This window comes from Mixophyes fleayi, chromosome 6, assembly GCF_038048845.1.
Source record: "Mixophyes fleayi isolate aMixFle1 chromosome 6, aMixFle1.hap1, whole genome shotgun sequence".
In the NCBI taxonomy this organism is placed as follows: Eukaryota; Metazoa; Chordata; class Amphibia; order Anura; family Limnodynastidae; genus Mixophyes; species Mixophyes fleayi.
Window position 1 is genome coordinate 201,101,117 of NC_134407.1, and position 19,218 is coordinate 201,120,334.

At 42.5% G+C, this 19,218-nt stretch overlaps 1 protein-coding gene across 6 annotated transcripts in view; it reads left to right on the forward strand.

Moving 5' to 3' along the window:
* The window catches only part of CEP112 (centrosomal protein 112), a 231,435-nt gene that overhangs the window by 136,308 nt on the left and 75,909 nt on the right, over positions 1 to 19,218 (forward strand). For 5 of the 6 annotated variants that reach the window (XM_075178038.1, XM_075178040.1, XM_075178041.1 and 2 more), the window contains one exon: positions 11,351 to 11,581. The exons of the other annotated variant lie outside the window; for it this stretch is intronic. In XM_075178038.1, coding sequence (XP_075034139.1) covers positions 11,351 to 11,581 — 231 coding nt within the window. The remainder of the gene's footprint in view (positions 1 to 11,350; positions 11,582 to 19,218) is intronic. 6 annotated transcript variants of the gene reach the window in all.

The window sequence follows — 19,218 nt, forward strand, 5'->3', positions numbered from 1 at the left end:
TATACTCTAAGTCAGTGTTGGCTATCCTGTGACACTCCAGGTGTTGTGAATCTACAAGTCCCAGCATGCTTTGCCAATATATAGCAGCTTATTGCTGGAAGGGTATGCTGGGACTTCACAACACCTAGAGTGTCACAGGTTAGCCAACACTGCAGGTGACATTGTGCCAATGATGTATAAAGTGATATCACTACCTCTCTATTGTCCTCGTGGAGATCTGGGGGTAAATGTATTAAGCTGCAAGTTTCTGGCAGGTTTGAAAAGTGGAGATGTTGCCTATTGCCACACACTCTGTGCCCTCCTTCATCCACACTCTGTGCCCTCCTTCATCCACACTCTGCTTCTCTTCATCCTCACTCTGCTTCTCTTCATCCTAACTCTGCTTCTCTTCATCCTAACTCTGCCTCTATTCATCCTAACTCTGCCTCTCTTCATCCACACTCTGCCTCTCTTCATCCTCACTCTGCCTCCTTCATTCATTTGCTCCTCCATTGCTGTTTCTTATCACCATTTCCCCTCCTCTTTCTTTACTTACTATACTTGGCCTTCTTTCTTCTATTTCTTCTGTCTTCTTACAAATCCGGCGGCACCCGGGACCCAGCATCCACCTCTCCCCTGTCGCTTCTCACTGAATATGTCGGGCGTGACGTCATCGCGCCATCACATTCAGTGAGGAGGGAGGAGGATGCTGGGTCCCGGGCACCGCCAGATTGGCAAGTATTATTTTTTTTCATTTCCTGCCCTCTAGGTGATATCTTACCAATGATGTATAAAGTGATATCACTTCCTCTCTTTTGTCCTCCTGGAGATCTGGGAGTAAATGTATTGAGGTAAGTTTTGCCTTTAAAGCCATTGCCGCTTTAAAAGTCCCCGAATATTGGCGACTTGCAAAAAGTGCAGATTAATACTTTTACCCCCTGATGTGTAGAACTGAACATTATACTCTAGGCAATATCTTACCAGTGATGTATAAAGTGATATCTCTATGGGGCCTCTTTATAAATAGGTTGGGAAACATCTGTATTTATTAATAATCATCGGTTGATGGTTGATCCATATAAAACCTTGCTAGATTATATATGTCACAGCCCCTGTCTAAAATATGTCTGTACACCTCAAGGTATGGATTTAAAAAAATGAGTTTAATAACGGATTAACTTTGTCTGAGTGGTTGTAATTATTGTAACATTAAGGCATTTGATGGATTTAATCATAATCGCACTGAAGAGTAATTAGTCCTTTTGTTGTTTTTATAGTTGTTGCAGTTTTGACGACCTATAGACAAAATAGAGAGAAGGCTTATTGTGGCTGGTATAATGCACTGTTCCAGCCTGGCCTATACTTCAGAGAAATTGTCAGGTTTACAGTTTAGGTAGGTATGTAAGAATTTAAATTGATTTAATCAAACAATAGAAGAACTAAACGTCTTGTTATTGAAAAGATGTTGGCTTGCTAAGATTAGATTGCTTCAAATTTGTCTTGGTTTGCATGTAGAGAAGATTTTTTTTTTATTATTTTTATTTAACTGGATTTAAAAAATATATATCTATATAGTCATAGGATCATATTGGAGTTATTGTCTTCTGGGGGAGACGGCTGCACTTCACATCAGCCAAGGATATCACATCAGTCCAGTGCTACTTTTATTCACCAGCCTCAAAGTAAAACAAAGCATAAAAAAAAGGCCTAGCCTATCAGGCTTCTAACCAATACACTGGATCACCCTCTCTAAAGCTGGGTACACACTACAGAATTTTCCACCAACTTTTTATGCTGATCGATTTTACATGTGATCGATGTTCAGATCGCTCGGTCCATGGACTGCATACACACTAGCCTTGTTTAGGACGATAAAGGGAAGAGCGGACGTCCCTTTAGCGACTTTTTACAGCCATGTTGTCGTGAGCAATGACTGTAATTTCGTACTCACTGTTGTGGATCGGTCGGAAACTTATACACACTACACAATGGAAACGAGATTGGAACGAAAATATTTAACGATGCGACCAACCAAATGAGGCGACAATCGTCCACTTGGGCATACATTTTCGACCACACACTGACCCGACTTTTGAACGAGCGGTTGTATGTCGGCTGATTGAGCCGATTATTAGACGAAAACCGTGTAGTGTGTACCCAGCTTAAGTGACCTAGTATCTCACACACACATACAAAATAACAGTAGTTACTGGTTATAAATTGCAGTGTGTCTCAGTAGCATTCAACTACTCACCAGATTGTGAGAGCCTGAATGAGCTGCCCAACAGCTTTTTATCATCACTTTGCAGGTGCAACTCCTTATTACCAGCAACTTGCTAGCTCTCTGAAAAATCTTAAATGGACCATATAAATGGAGCCTACCCTTCTCTCTTCATTCATAACCCCAAGGACCCTTATCAGTTTTTCTTACAGCTGAAGACAGTCTCTGGGAAGCTCTTCCCAAACAAACAATCTCCCTAGGGTTTTAAAACACAAATGACAGAAATTCAGGACTTGTATACCTGCCATTTTACTAGTTTCCCAGTGCTCTTTCACATATCCCCTCCCCACCTTGTCGACCTACGGGGTGGAACACTTGTAGTCCCCAAAAAATGGACTCAGGATAATGCATCTGTATTGCTAGACAATTTAAAATTATGGAGAGCAAAGAACCACCTGGTTATTCTTCCATTTTTTACACATCCATTTCAACAGAGCATGATGTGTGATTTAACCTAAATTTCCAGCTCAATAGGTAAAATGTTAGCGTTTCTAACGTCCATTTAATTGCTAGGGCTTAATTTTTTAATAGTGGCATAATTTCTATCATGCGCATTCAACTTCCTGCTTAAATAAATAAGAGGATACTCCTCTTTAAAATGGGTTGGGAGCACAATGCTACCTTCAATGTCTGAAAAGCCTTTACTGCCTCGGGATTCCATTTAATCGCAACAGACTTCTTACCTTTGGCAAGGTCAGTCAACGGGACAGCAGTCGTGGCAAAATTGGGAATAAATCTTCAATCCTATCTTTTTCTGTGATTCCCAGAAATGCTTGCACCTGATTCTTATTTAAGGGTCGGGGTCATTTTTGTAGTGCCTCAATTTTATTAAGTTAGGGCTTTATCAGACTTCTGGTGTACTCCAAATACTTCAATTCCTCCATCCCTGAGTAACACTTTTGTGGGTTAGCTGTTAACCCTGCCTCACGGATGGAGTCCAACACTGCTTGTACCATGGGTAGGTCAGATTGCCAATCAGGACTATAGATCATCAAGGTCAGCAGCCACATATTGTTTATGGGGTCTTAGAATTGTATCCATCATTCCGTGAAATGTGGCGTGTGCCCCATGTAACCCAAATGGTAACCTCTTATACAATGGGTATGCATCAAACTTACACACCTTATTTAGTTTATGTAAGTCATTGCAGAAGCCTAAACTCCCGTCAGTTTGATACATATTGTCTTACCAAATACATCCAAAAAAAAGTCTGGTTCTTGTGAGAAAGTCTTTAGCCTCACGCTGTTGAGTATTTGACAGGTTTTTAGCTACTGTTACTTCCGTTAGTATTGGTGGAGCGGTTATCGGAGTAACCGAGGTAGCTGACAAAGCTACTCTGTTTTTCCATGGTTCAAACCGGATTCAACATCAAAAAAACCTGTATACAACTAATAGAGGTTCCCCAGTGCTGAGGTCAGAAATTCAGGAGCTGCAATTTTCTTTTAAAACATGACTAGAACTTGGCCTGAAAGAATAAGACAATAGTAATAATACAGCAGCAAATTAATATCTTTCAGTAAAAACTAAGCGCTTCTTTGGATCGGACTTAAAAATTTCAGTTGTAATCTTTTTTTGTTGTATGTAATGTACCTTTTCTCATTTGTATCTAGATATGTTTATTAAGTTTAACAAGTGATGCCCCTCCCACCCCAAATTATTATTATTGAATTGCTGAAAAGGAGAACGGTTAGAATATTGGTTGTTTATTATCTGTTCTCCCTGACAAAAGATGCCTTTTAAAAAATATTTTACATATTAAACCGGTTTGAAAGCTGGTACCAGTTCAGTACAATCGGCTATGGACCCTGATTTGAAGATGCACTTTGTAATTTGCTTCTAGCAGTTCACAATCGAGGTATGACCATCCCGTACGAGGCTGAATGTTTTTCTAAACAATCAAAATAATTTGTTTAGTTAATATAAAAGTAGTTTAACTTTCTGATTAAATCGAACTGAGATTACTACTGTATACTTAGTACTCGGAGATACACTGTTTTCAAAAAAAAAAATATCATATTTGTTCAATTTGAGCTGGAACATGTGTAAACCGGTTCGCACGTGCACAAACTGGCTCGGCATGGTCGCATTAACTTGAACATGTTCGAATCTGTTTGATTTATCGATTTATTTTTAACCAGTTCTAAAATTATTCAGTTCTTGTAATTGATTTACTGCAGTTTTCCAAGAATCGTACCATGACCAGTTTAAGCATCTATCGTGATTAAAACACATCTTGGATTGGATCCGTGATGTGTGAGGACACTCTGTGTGCTAGCAGACTTATCTGCCCAAGGGCGCTTCAGGAAATATATAGCTAAAGATAGAGAGGACTGATTAATGCCATTTATTTTACCTTCGATTGTTCTTCCTTTTAAAGTCATCTGTAAGTGTCTTACACTTTTTATTGTTATTATATTTTCCAAAGTGACTATTGGTGCTCTTGTTGTTTTGTGTCTAATCTAGTGATATAAGTGACTGGTGGGTATGGATTCTAGCATTGTGATTAAAGCTGGCAGGTCGTCTTTGGGGTCCTTCTTTAACAATGCAAACTAACCTAAGGCTCGTCACCACAGGGCTGTTGTCCCCTCTCCCTGTAGCTATGCAGTGGTGCCAAGGGTATTGAACAAGATTGGGACGCTTGGAGTGGCAAGCTTCCCACCTCTGTGGTCCCAGTATAATAGACAGAGGTCCCCCAAGACCCACATCCATTATACAAAACAAAAGTTAATACAAAACATAACTTTGAAATAAAGTTTATTTGAATAAAAGACTATAGACTTCCCAAAACCTTCACCACATTATTTATTATAAAAAAAATAATATTTTCTTATATCTCGAACTAACGTAGTCCAAAATGATATCCCCAAAACACCTCAAAAGCTCCACTCCTTTAAATCCACATCTGTGCTGAATATTTGTTCAGCTATGAAATCTGGGGGGACCCGAGACTCCAGAAATGGTCAGTGTGGGAAACACTACTGATTATTTGTTCTCCTGACTTTAATCTTTTAGTGCTAGTGTGTTTGGGTGTGTCTTTTTATGCAGATTTTTGTTTGTTTGTTTTCTACTTGGTATATGTCGGATTAAAAAAGAAAAAAAAGATTTCTTTAAACATTGAAATAAAGTGGTAAATCTGGTTTCGGGGAGTCGAGTCTGTTATTCAAATCTCACTATCAACCTCCACAAAAACTTGGAGCTCACAATATACCACAGTGCTTTTCAGTGTGCGGCAGGTATCTTGTGGGAGGGGAGGGGCACTATCAGGCCTCATTTTTCCTTCTCCTTCTGTGTTGTTACGTTTCACTAACTAAAGAGGCCTACGGCAACATTAAATAATCTGCAGGAATTTCTTTCAGGAACTAGTCACTCTCTGCATGCGACAATAATCTCCTGTATGTCGCACATGTCTGGACTATGAGGTAGGGTGGCAAGACGAAAGCCATTTCTGACCAGAAAACCATGTCTATCTAAATTTTGAAACAAATGTAGAGGGGAACTTGGTGGTTAAGTGGTTAGCACTTCTGCCTCACAGTGCTGGGGTCAGGAGTTTAATTCCCAACCATGGCCTTATCGGTGTGGAGTTTGTATGCTCTCCCTGTGTTTGCGTGGGTTTCCTCTGGGTGCTCCGGTTTCCTCCCACACTCCAAAAACATACTGGAAGGTTAATTGGCTGCTATCAAAATTGACCCTAGTCTATCTCTGTCTCTCTGTCTGTCTGTGTGTGTGTTAGGGAATTTAGACTGTAAGCTCCAATAGGGCAGGGACTGATGTGAGTGAGTTCTCTGTACAGCGCTGCGGAATCAGTGGCGCTATATAAATAAATGGTGATGATGATGAACATCAAACCTTGTGGAAAATGTCTTATGTCCAAGGTAGAACTTTTTGGCCTTGTTTTGCACAAAGACAACACCGCTCATCACCCAAAGAGAAGTATGGTGGTGGCAGCATCGGCTGGGACAGTCTGTATTCAGAAAAGATGGCATAATACTTCCAAATATCAAGGCATTTTGCCACAAAATCTGCTGGCCTCGGTCAGAGAGTTGAAGATGAATCCAATCCGAAACACACTTCTGAGTCAACCAAGGAATCTCTTCAGAAGATGAAGATCTAAGTCTTGGAATGGCCCATTCAAAGGAAAGACCTCAATCCCATTGAAATCTTGAGGATTGACCTAAAGAGGGCTGTGCACAGGAGATCCCCTAGCAAATTGATGGACCTTTAACTATTTTGCAGGGAGGAGTGAGATAGAATTGCAGAAGTCCAGGGGGTATATTTACTAAACTACAGGTTTGAAAAAAATGGATTTGTTGCCTATAGCAACCAATCAGATTCTAGCTGTCATTTTGTAGAATGTACTAAATAAATGATATCTGGAATCTGATTGGTTGCTATAGGCGACATCTCCACTTTTTCAAATCCGCAGTTTAGTAAATATACCCCTAGGTGTCCGAAGTTGATTGAGACTTATTCAAAAAGACTTACTGCATTAATAAAAGCAAAATATGCTTCCACAAAGTATTAGGTAATGGGATGTGCACACTTATGCAACCAGAGTATTGTTTTTTTTTTTTTTTACTTTCCCTTCTTTTTCCTCAATATTGTCTATTTGTTTTGTACTTGAGTTTTGTTGGTAGCAAGGTCATATTAAATGTGGAAAAAGGTCTGACATGATTTAGCTTGATTTCAGGCTTTAAATAACAAACACCTACACTTTCAATAGGGGCGTGTAGACTTTTCATATCCTGTGTGTGTGTGTGTGTGTGTGTGTGTGTGTGTATATATATATATATATATATATATATATATATATATATATATATATATATATATATATATTAGATTATAGCTGAGGAAACAACTTGTGAAAGAAAACTTTTCAATACAAGTTGCTAAAAAATAAAGCCGCTTTTTAAAAATCTCCTGATAATAGTTTATTAGTTTTTTTTCCATCCAGAGGAATGACATTGGTGTTGGGTGTCCTGAGACGAAGCAGTTAACACTGGTTTGTTCTGCAATAACACTATCATGTAATGAAAGCATGTTATTGTTTCTGGCTAGGTGTATTTTTCTCTCCTGCATTCTTGGGATGATATTCCTGCAGCTATGAATTCTCTTTGATGTTTGCTTTCTTAAGGAAATTTTATGACTTAAAATGAGAAGCTAAGACGAAACCTGTGGAGGAATAGTGTGTGTCTGCTTGCCATAAAATGCCCGTCTCCTGCCCACATGCGGACCAGTACCCCATCCCCGGCGCGCTCCTTTCTTACACGGGAAAAGCGTGAGATGATTTCCTGAACATAGGTTGCATTTTCCTGAGTGTTTGCAGCCCACAAGATGCCTACCTGGACTGTGTGTAAGACTAAAGGGTTTTAGTTTTGGGTGTCTGTTATATACATATTTTATAAACAAATGAATAAACCTACATATTTCTTCAGTATTGCAGCAGCTTTAAGCCTCAGCAGATGTTTGTAGAAAAGCAAAATGGCTTTCGGCAACGTCAGCGGCCTCTCACAGTAAATATGTAATGTTCACAACTGCTCAAGTTTAAAAGAATCAGACCGTTTCATTGAAGATGGATGATTTTCTGTTTTCTTTGCTGTAGATCGTTTATATCTATACCTATATCTTTTATATCTATTTCTTTTATATCTATATATACCTTAAACGGGAGCTGATTGACTTGAGTTGTTCAATCATTGTCGCCTACTAATTCTAAAGCGTATCGCCCAACCCTACAAAGTTACGTGTTTCTGTCCTATCATGGCATTGTGTTTGAAGCAGGGCCCTTGTTCACAACCTTTCTCTATGGGGTGGATTGTAGAGGGGCCCAGATTTGGGAACGCCAGCGCTGCTACTGACGCTCCATTAATATCCGAGGGATAAGAGGGACACGAAGACACAGCTGCATTTGTTTGTCATTTCATACTGATTATGATAGAACACCGGACTGATCTTAGCTGACAGAATGTACAAGTGTTGTGCATAGATCACCCTCAGGCTGTTTATGTGGAGGTATTGATTCAGGCTCTCGTTATGAATGCAGATGAGCTGTGTGGACACTGGCTCTGAAGGGTTTGTGCCATGTGAAGCTGGCAGTATGCATGTAAGACGGATCCCCAGGTTCCACGTGTTCCGTCCTCTGACATGTCATGTATGTAGTATATGCTACACTGAGAATGACAACCATACGTGTCTTCATTAAAGTGAGCTCCAAGAAACTTCATACAGCGAGCAAAGGCTGTAGCATCCGCATATGAGTAAATAAAAGAGGGTTAATGATCACTACTGTTATATAGGTATTTTTAGGTTCATTGTCTCCTGGGATATATCCCGCTCTGCCAAGAAAACCGTGTTTAAAGTCATTTGAAAAATTATGAAATTTATGGTATCAAAGCACAAGTAAAGCCACTATATATATCATCGATGCCTACTTTCCAGGAACGTCAGGGAGACTCCTAAAGTAGAGGGAGACCTCTGCTCCCCAGAGAGCAGTCACTTTTCCCCCAAGGGTGCTTGCCCATCTGCACAGTGGGCAGAGACCGACTGTGATGGCACAAATCTCATCATCAAACCAGTGAACATTGATGGACAGGTGGGTGATGACACTTTTGGTGTCACCATACACATTGTCCCGCGACTTGGTACAAATGGCACCACCAAGTCACACCCACCTCTTCTTTCATAACTACTCTTCGCGTCTCCTGGAGATCAGGAATGAAAAGAAGGCAAGTGTAAGATATATGAAAGGCTGTGCATTTCTGAGCTGAAAAACATATTTGAATAATTGGAGTTCTTGGGCCTGATTCATTAAGGAACTTAAATTAATAAGTTTCTTATTTAAGTCTCCTGGACAAAACCATGTTACAATGCAAGGGGTGAAAATTAGTTTTCTGTTTTGCACATAAGTTAACTACTGACTATTTTGTCATGTAGCACACAAATATCAACTTTAAATGTCAGTGTACAAATAAGCTATCAAGTATTTGTGTGTTACATGAAGAAACAGTCAGTATTTAACTTATGTGCAAAACAGAATACTCATTTTCACCCCTTGCATTGTAACATGGTTTTGTCCAGGAGACTTAAATAAGAAACTTATTAATTTAAGTTCCTTAATGAATCAGGCCCCTTATATTTAAATAAGTCCGCTTTGCTCTCTATCGCCGCTCTGCAGGGATTTTCCATGTTAGGAGGGAGGTGCTTCTCTAAGTAAGCAGGGTTAGAGAGACATCTTTGCAGACTTGCTGTACAGAAATGCACGGTGTGGATGTGTTGATTTTTACACAAGGCAGGGAATGGTGACCACTGTATCTCAGATGCTTGCAGAATCAGATTGATGATACACTCTGGTACCCAGAGGATGTGTCAGAGATAAGTGAGAAAAATATTGCTATGTCAGCCAACTAATTGACACACACATTCATAGATCGTCAATGATTTATGAATCTCGGGCCCAGAGTAAATAGTCAGAGCAAGAGGTTTTCAAACATGCAAGCTTTTATACTTTGCTTAATTCCTAGACTAGTGAAGGGCCTTTTCCAAAAAATTTTAAATCTTTGACAGAGTGGGAGATTCAATTGCCGGCGAAGTGGCGCAGGGACATCACCACAATGTCCAGCTGATTAGTACGGTACCAATCTCCACTCATGATCTGAGATTCCAGCTATAATATCAGTTTGTGGAGTCTCCACGGACGTTCCGGAGAACCCTTGCACCAAATTGACTCTCCCCCAGAATTGTGAGTTCTGTAGGGACACACAGTGAACTCATTTTTGTGTGTTAATTGGCTTTATTTCTATACCATTGCCTGCTTTTTCTCTCACCTATGATGACCTCATCTCACTGTCCACCAGCTACGTGTTTATATTCACTGACATCTTTAACAATGAAACTGAAGTCATTCTTCCAAGGCAACAAAACATTCCTGGTTTTGTATATGGCTCATGTTTAAAGCTGGGTACACACTACAGAAATTTCGACCAACTTTTTATGCCGATCGATTTTACATGCGATCGATGGTCCGATCGCTCGGTCCATGGACTGCATACACACTAGCCTTGTTTAGGACGATAAAGGGAAGAGCGGACGTCCCTTTAGCGACTTTTTACAGCCATGTTGTCGTGAGCAATGACTGTAATTTCGTACTCACCGTTGTGGGTCGGTCGGAAGTTTATACACACTACACAGCGGAAACGAGATTGGAACGAAAATATTAAACGGTACGATAATAAGGCGATAATCATCCATTTGGGCAGACTTTCGACCATCGTGTCACTGCACACACTGACCCGACTTTTGAACGAGCGGTCGTATGTCGGCTGTTTGAGCCGATTATTGGACGAAAACAGTGTAGTGTGTACCCAGCTTAAGGCTTCAGAAGCTGTTGCTCATTAAAGATCAGCAAAGTGTCCTAATCTGTATTGATAGATTGAATAGTAGCGGGCACTGTCCCATTACAGGAAATGTATTAAGACCATATCAGCTGGCACTGACATTAGTAAATTGAAATATACAGAGAAGAGGAGGTTTTTGGTAGAATAACTTGTTCCAATCCGTTTTACTGAACATTTGGAGAAAATTACATTGCCTGACAGCACTGGAGCCATGAGGCCAACTAGGGCCTTATCTGTGTGGAGTTTGTATGCGCCCCCCCCCCCCCCCCATGTTCCGGGTGCTCCGGTTTTCTCCCACACTCCAAATATATACAGCTCGGTTAAAGGCTTAATTAACCTATTAGTAGTGTATGTGTTTGTATGGAAGAGCATTTAGACTGTAAGCTTTAATGGGGCAGGGAATGATTAAATATTCTCTGTATAGCGCTTTGTAGTTTAAGTAACTTGGGATAATCAAGTAGTACACAAATTTATTGTCTTAATTGAACAGTGAATTATCTATAGAGAAATCAGCATGTATTTAGTTTCAGCTTCTAAGCTTGCAGTCCGCTCATCTATTGGTTCCTAAACTGTAACTTCTGTGACATTGAGGAGAAGTGTGACTTTCAGGAGACTGGGTCAGACGAGACCCCACTGCTATCATCAGGTACAGTTCTGACATAATGATTTGAAATCCTTTTCTTGTTCTCTCAAACAGACGATCTCTGAGCTCCAGGCCCAAGTGTACAGTCTGAAGGAAGAGCTGATTCAAGTCAACTCTCAGCGCAAGCAGCAGTTGGTGGAGCTGGGACATCTGAGGGACGAGGAGAAGCAGAAAACCGCCCAGGAATATCAAATGGCTATGAGCAAACTGAGAGCGGAGGCGGAAGCTACGAGGTTAGACCTACAAAGAACGCATGCAGCTGAAACCCAGCAGGCTCTGGAGAAGGTGAGACATGATCTACCAGTCTCCTGGTATCAGGGACTGTCCACTGGGTGACCACCCACTCCGGCTTTTAGTTAGGAGACAATAGGGGACCTATACATAAATGGCTTTAGTCCTGTACCTAGTAGTGGAGAGAAAATTAATTCTAACCACATAGATCTGCAGATAAGTATACAAGATAACATCCTGCAACGTTTGGTATTTGTTCTACCTAAACCTATGTAGAAAAGCACTGTCGAAGAGCCAGCTACCCTCTTGGAATTAGTTTCTACACCACTCTGGGCTTTTCAAAGTTTAAAGATGTTTTAGAACTCGTAGCACTGTATCGAGAGGCTCCCTTCTTGACGACTTCACTAGTAGCCTCTTTTGCTGAGCACTTTTCCAATATATTCCATCCCTAAGTACTTTCTCAATAGCACTTCTTCCTCAACAGGTTTTCAATAGATTTCCATGCTGGCCACTTTCTCATTAGCCTCTCAATGCCCTCTTTTCCTGACCACTTTCTCAATGGCCTCTTCTCTTAATTCTTTCTCAGTAGCCTCTCCTCCTGACACTTTATCGATCGCCTCCCTTCCAGAGTACTTTCTCAATTGCCTCCTTCGCACGTTATTGATCCCCTCTCTTCCAGTGCACGACGGCCTTTCCTTTCTAAAGCAGTTTTTTTTATAGCCTTCATTCCTTACTTTTCTCAATAGCCTCCATTCTTAAGGACTTTAACAGTAGCCTCTGTTCCTTTATAGAGTTCCTTCTCCCCAAAACCCTATCTCAGAAGCCACCTGCAACGAAAAAAGAAACTAGTAGAATGAAAACAAGCAATATAAAGGCAAAACCTACTTTTGATAGAAAATAATAATATTTTCAAATGCAGCTTAACTGTAAACTTGCCTACTGCGGAAAAGTTGCAGCCTCCTAATAATCTCATCATCATCATCATCATTTATTTATATAGCACCAACATATTCCGTAGCGCTTTACAATTGGGGGCAAACATAGTAAACTAATAAACAAACTGGGTAAAACAGACAAAGAGGTGAGAAGGCCGCTGCTCACAAGCTTGCAATCTATGGGACAATGTGAGTTTGACACATGAGGCTAAGGCTACATTTTGCATTTCGGCCCAGCCAGGCTGCAAAGGTAAAAGTGACTCATTAGCTAAATGATCCTGTCACACAACAATGTTGGTCATGGGGTAGTTGCCCTGTGTGAAATTGTGTAACAGGTGGTAATAGGGTAAGGTAGTGAGGTTAAGAGGGTGGTTAAGGAATATTATAAGCTTGTCTGAAGAGGTGGGTTTTCAGAGAACGCTTGAAAGTTTGTAGTACGCTTGCGCTTTGTCTATGGCCTGACACAGCGACAGGGCAAACACTGCTGCTGAAACACGCTTTCTGCTGCACAAGCCCTAACATTGCCCTGTGCAGAGCATGAGGCATGCTGGAAGCTGTAGTTTTGAATGAGACATTGCACTACAATGCCTGGCGATTTAGAAGAAGCCCGTATCTGTCTGGTGTTTCTGCAGGGGTCTAAATTTCAGATGGCAACAGGCAAAGAAAATACAATAGGAATGAGTAGATTTTATAAAAAAACAGTGTCAGTGCTAAGAAAAATAGAGATCGTTGTTGGATGGTTATGGCGGGAAGTAATTTTTCTATAAAATATCTTGTATGTGGTTATAGAAAATCTAAAATGTTTATCAGCGTATGTCCGTGTGAGATAAAACAGTGTTTTATTGTACAGCACATGGTATAGTATTAAGAACAGTTCTTCCTGTACAGAATAATATTATAATAATATTGTGTATATTATGGAGGCAAAGAAAAGATCCTTTTCACATGTTATTACACTATGGAGAGGAGTGAGACTCAATTAGAATGTAAATACAACTCTATTCTGTTTGCAAACTGTTAATGGTGTAAGTGACGGATATTAGCGGGATTTATATTCTTATTCATTTCTTCGTAATATGGTTGGGCAGTTTCCACTAATTTGATAGTCCAGCATTTGGGGCATTTTGCAGCAGTTTCCCAGTTTATTGCTTCCTCAAATCAGATTTCCATATAAAAGAGTCATAAAGTGTGTTCTCAGCAGCTCTTATCAGTCAGTAGCCAGATGGAGCCACATTAACCTCTCTCTGAAGCGGGAACTGGCCTCTCGTTGTTGGAGTAACCTGCAGGCGGCTTTATTAACCACTCCACGGATTACTGTCACAGGTGCTGTTATGGAAATGTATTGATACACCGACACATAGCTGTGTATCCCTGTAATAGTAGTGACTGCTGGAGAGTATTGACCAGTGGCGAAAGTAGTCTGTGCCTCAACTACACACACACAACGTATTTCTACCACTATTACACATACACTGCAACATCCATTCTTACACACACACATACACCGCGCTACTCCATTACTCCTACACACATTCCTTCATCCTAACTTCTACAACTGTTACACACACACACATATAAATACATCACAACTGCACCTCTCTTACACACCCACACACCATATGTCCACACCTTTTAAATATTGCAACACCACTACTCTCTCTTACACCCACTGTAACTCCACTATTCTACCCCTCAACTCCTCTACTCTTACATGCACTCTCACACCGTGGGGGTATATTTACTAAACTGCAGGTTTGAAGATGTGGAGATGTTGCCTATAGCAACCAATCAGATTCTAGTTCTCATTTATTTAGTGCATTCTACAAAAGGACAGCTGGAATCTGATTGGTTGCTATAGGCAACATCTCCACATCTTCAAACCTGCAGTTTAGTAAATATACCCCCATGTGTCCACCACTCTTACACACACCACAACTCTGCTACTCATACATATACACACACTGTATGTCTACCACTCTTATACACATTGTAACTCCACAACACTCTCTCTCACACACATAGGCCTGCCTTATGTCGACCACTTTTACAAAGATGCTTGTACACGCCACATATCTATTAAAGGGAGATACTCCACGCCTCTAATGTTATTAGTGGGATAGCGGCTTATAACAAATCTCTCACACACACCCCAAACTTAAATCCAAGGTAGGCTGAAGGCATTTTGTAGTGAGCAATATCTCCGTTCCTATGGGAAATGGGGACATTTCCTGCACAGAAGTTGTGCAGATTGCTGGATCACAGTCTTTCAGTCCAGTGTTGTCATCATGGAAACGGGGTGAATTATTGAACATGGTAGAAAACTATTGTTTTTATCTGTTTCTATTACTGAGCAGTTCTGGCACATTCCAGCTTTCCAGGGGTTAACGTTGGAGAGTGTCCGGCTTCCAGGAATGGATACATGGCATCTAAAGAGCCGTGTCCTGCCAAATCCTTACATCCCCCTCCACACATGACGGATGAGATCAGATTCCTCCATACAATTGTAACCCAATCGTCAGATCTCAAAACTGTCCCAGTCAGGGAAATCTTTACTTCCAACAACATTGCCTGCCCTGAGCTTTCCAGCAGCTGAGATGCAAAATGATCCTTCTTTATCCTCCTCTGTGTGCTGCTGCAGTTTGTGGAAGATAAAGTGAGGGTCTCAATGACTGTGCTATAATAGGTGTGTGTGGAGTCACAGCCAATGATCGTTCACTGACCACACGTAAGCCGATCCTTTCGCTCTAGCTAGATTCACATCAGTGGCCAAACAGGACGGATTCAGCTGTTGAGAGCTTGGGATGAGTGGTCAGATCACACAGGGCCTGTCAGATTGGAAGATAACTGCCTACACAGGCCAACAACTGCACTCAGATCTGATTTACAGCTGAATTTTCTTGGACATCCCTCTAATTATGGAGCCACTCTCCTAAGACGGATTGGACAGATTCAGAAGACATTCTAGAAGTATAAAAAGCTCCTAACATCATCATCATCATTTATTTATATAGCGCCACTAATTCCGCAGCGCTGTACATTGAACTCATTCACATCAGTCCCTGCCCCATTGGAGCTTACAGTCTAAATTCCCTAATATAGACACACACTCACACACAGACAGACAGAGACTAGGGTCAATTTTTGTTAGCACCCAATTAACCTACTAGTTTGTTTTTGGAGTGTGGGAGGAAACCGGAGCACCCGGAGGAAACTCACGCAAACACGGAGAGAACATACAAACTCCTCACAGATAAGGCCATGGTCGGGAATCAAACTCATGACCCCAGTGCTGTGAGGCAGAAGTGCTAACCACTGAGCCACCGTGCTGCCCCCTGTGTATAAATGGGAGGGAGGAGACAAATGAAATATGTTTTACCTGAGTAGCTATCAGTGAGATAGATATAATCACATACAATGGGGACTAGCATATGAGCTGCCAGATTGAATCGCTGGGTTGTATTCACGAACTAGGAGTCCTGCGCGTCTCTGTTCTGAGGACAGTGTTGAATGTTTTGCTGTGGCTGCCATCTTCCTGTGTTGTGTGCACAGCATGTTCCTTGCAGTGATTGGACCCAGATGGCAGCTCTCAGTGACTGAGAGCAGTAACACATGTTGTATGTTGCAGCGCCAGGTGTAACATGTTGTGTGAGTATACATTCCTTCCTCGGGCCCAGCGTTGGAGAGAAGAGCGGGGATATAAGTGTGTACAGATGTGGATTCTGGCTCACAGAGCCTCTTCTCAAAGTCATTTCTGGTATTTTCTTGGCACGGATATCTCATATTCAGATACATAAGCCGAAGTGATCAGAAGACAGGCAAACAATACTCGGAGGAATCCACCCTCAAACGCTGCAAATTCCACGCAAACCATAATTACCTTTCAACCTCACTGAAGTATACACAAATACTACATCACTCCCTAATCCTTTAAACAGATAACCACTGGCCTGGTACATTGTGGGTGTCTTTGCTTGCTGTATATACGGCCGTATACTTAATAGTAACCCCTTCAGTACTGCACACGATCTCACAACATCCATCCCTTTCAGGCAGTTTAATCATAAATAGCACGCTCCACTGTCTACCTAAATTTGTAGGTTTATACACTAAGCGGTGGTAGTCATATGTCCTACAGCAGAAATATTGTCAGAAGAAATACTGACACAAAAATACCAGCAGGCTATATGCCTGATCAGTGATGCACATTTTGGGCACGAGCGTGTGCCAGTGATGGGCGCACACACAGTCATGTACAGTATGGGCACACGTGTGTGTATCAGTGATGGTTACACGAGTGTGTACCAGTGGTGGGCGCGCACACAGTCATGTACAGTATGGGCACACGTGTGTGTATCAGTGATGGTTACACGAGTGTGTACCAGTGGTGGGCGCGCACACAGTCATGTACAGTATGGGCACACGTGTGTGTATCAGTGATGGTTACACGAGTGTGTACCAGTGGTGGGTGCGCACACAGTCATGTACAGTATGGGCACACGTGTGTGTACCAGTGATGGTTACACGAGTGTGTACCAGTGGTGGGCGCGCCCACAGTCATGTACAGTATGGGCACACGTGTGTGTATCAGTGATGGTTACACGAGTGTGTACCAGTGGTGGGTGCGCACACAGTCATGTACAGTATGGGCACACGTGTGTGTACCAGTGATGGGCGCGCACACAGTCATGTACAGTATGGGCACACGTGTGTGTACCAGTGATGGTTACACGAGTGTGTACCAGTGGTGGGCGCGCACACAGTCATGTACAGTATGGGCACACGTGTGTGTATCAGTGATGGTTACACGAGTGTGTACCAGTGGTGGGCGCGCCCACAGTCATGTACAGTATGGGCACACGTGTGTGTATCAGTGATGGTTACACGAGTGTGTACCAGTGGTGGGCACGCACACAGTCATGTACAGTATGGGCACACGTGTGTGTATCAGTGATGGTTACACGAGTGTGTACCAGTGGTGGGCGCGCACACAGTCATGTACAGTATGGGCACACGTGTGTGTATCAGTGATGGTTACACGAGTGTGTACCAGTGGTGGGCGCGCACACAGTCATGTACAGTATGGGCACACGTGTGTGTACCAGTGATGGGCGCGCACACAGTCATGTACAGTATGGGCACACGTGTGTGTACCAGTGATGGTTACACGAGTGTGTACCAGTGGTGGGCGCGCACACAGTCATGTACAGTATGGGCACACGTGTGTGTATCAGTGATGGTTACACGAGTGTGTACCAGTGGTGGGCGCGCCCACAGTCATGTACAGTATGGGCACATGTGTGTGTATCAGTGATGGTTACACGAGTGTGTACCAGTGGTGGGTGCGCACACAGTCATGTACAGTATGGGCACACGTGTGTGTATCAGTGATGGTTACACGAGTGTGTACCAGTGGTGGGCACGCACACAGTCATGTACAGTATGGGCACACGTGTGTGTATCAGTGATGGTTACACGAGTGTGTACCAGTGGTGGGCGCGCACACAGTCATGTACAGTATGGGCACACGTGTGTGTATCAGTGATGGTTACACGAGTGTGTACCAGTGGTGGGCGCGCACACAGTCATGTACAGTATGGGCACACGTGTGTGTACCAGTGATGGGCGCGCACACAGTCATGTACAGTATGGGCACACGTGTGTGTACCAGTGATGGTTACACGAGTGTGTACCAGTGGTGGGCGCGCACACAGTCATGTACAGTATGGGCACACGTGTGTGTATCAGTGATGGTTACACGAGTGTGTACCAGTGGTGGGCGCGCACACAGTCATGTACAGTATGGGCACACGTGTGTGTATCAGTGATGGTTACACGAGTGTGTACCAGTGGTGGGCGCGCCCACAGTCATGTACAGTATGGGCACACGTGTGTGTATCAGTGATGGTTACACGAGTGTGTACCAGTGGTGGGCGCGCACACAGTCATGTACAGTATGGGCACACGTGTGTGTATCAGTGATGGCTACACGAGTGTGTACCAGTGGTGGGCACGCACACAGTCATGTACAGTATGGGCACACGTGTGTGTGTGTGTGTATCAGTGATGGTTACACGAGTGTGTACCAGTGGTGGGCGCGCACACAGTCATGTACAGTATGGGCACACGTGTGTGTGTGTGTGTATCAGTGATGGTTACACGAGTGTGTACCAGTGGTGGGCGCGCACACAGTCATGTACAGTATGGGCACACGTGTGTGTGTGTGTGTATCAGTGATGGTTACACGAGTGTGTACCAGTGGTGGGCGCGCACACAGTCATGTATAGTATGGGCACACGTGTGTGTATCAGTGAAGGTTACACGAGTGTGTACCAGTGGTGGATGCGCCAACAGTCATGTACAGTATGGGCACACGTGTGTATCAGTGATGGTTACACGAGTGTGTACTAGTGGTGGGTGCGCCAACAGTCATGTACAGTATGGGCACACGTGTGTGTATCAGTGATGGTTACACGAGTGTGTACCAGTGGTGGGCGCGCACACAGTCATGTACAGTATGGGCACACGTGTGTGTATCAGTGATGGTTACACGAGTATGTACCAGTGGTGGGCGCGCACACAGTCATGTACAGTATGGGCACACGTGTGTATCAATAATTTGCTAAGTAAAAACATGAATCTGTGAGTTTGACAAATCATTCAGAAATTTTGCTTTAAATGGAAAACACAAGTGACATATTTAGAACCTTGGCTACACGTACAGCTTTTCATCTCCCCTCTATCCAGAGTCACCCAATC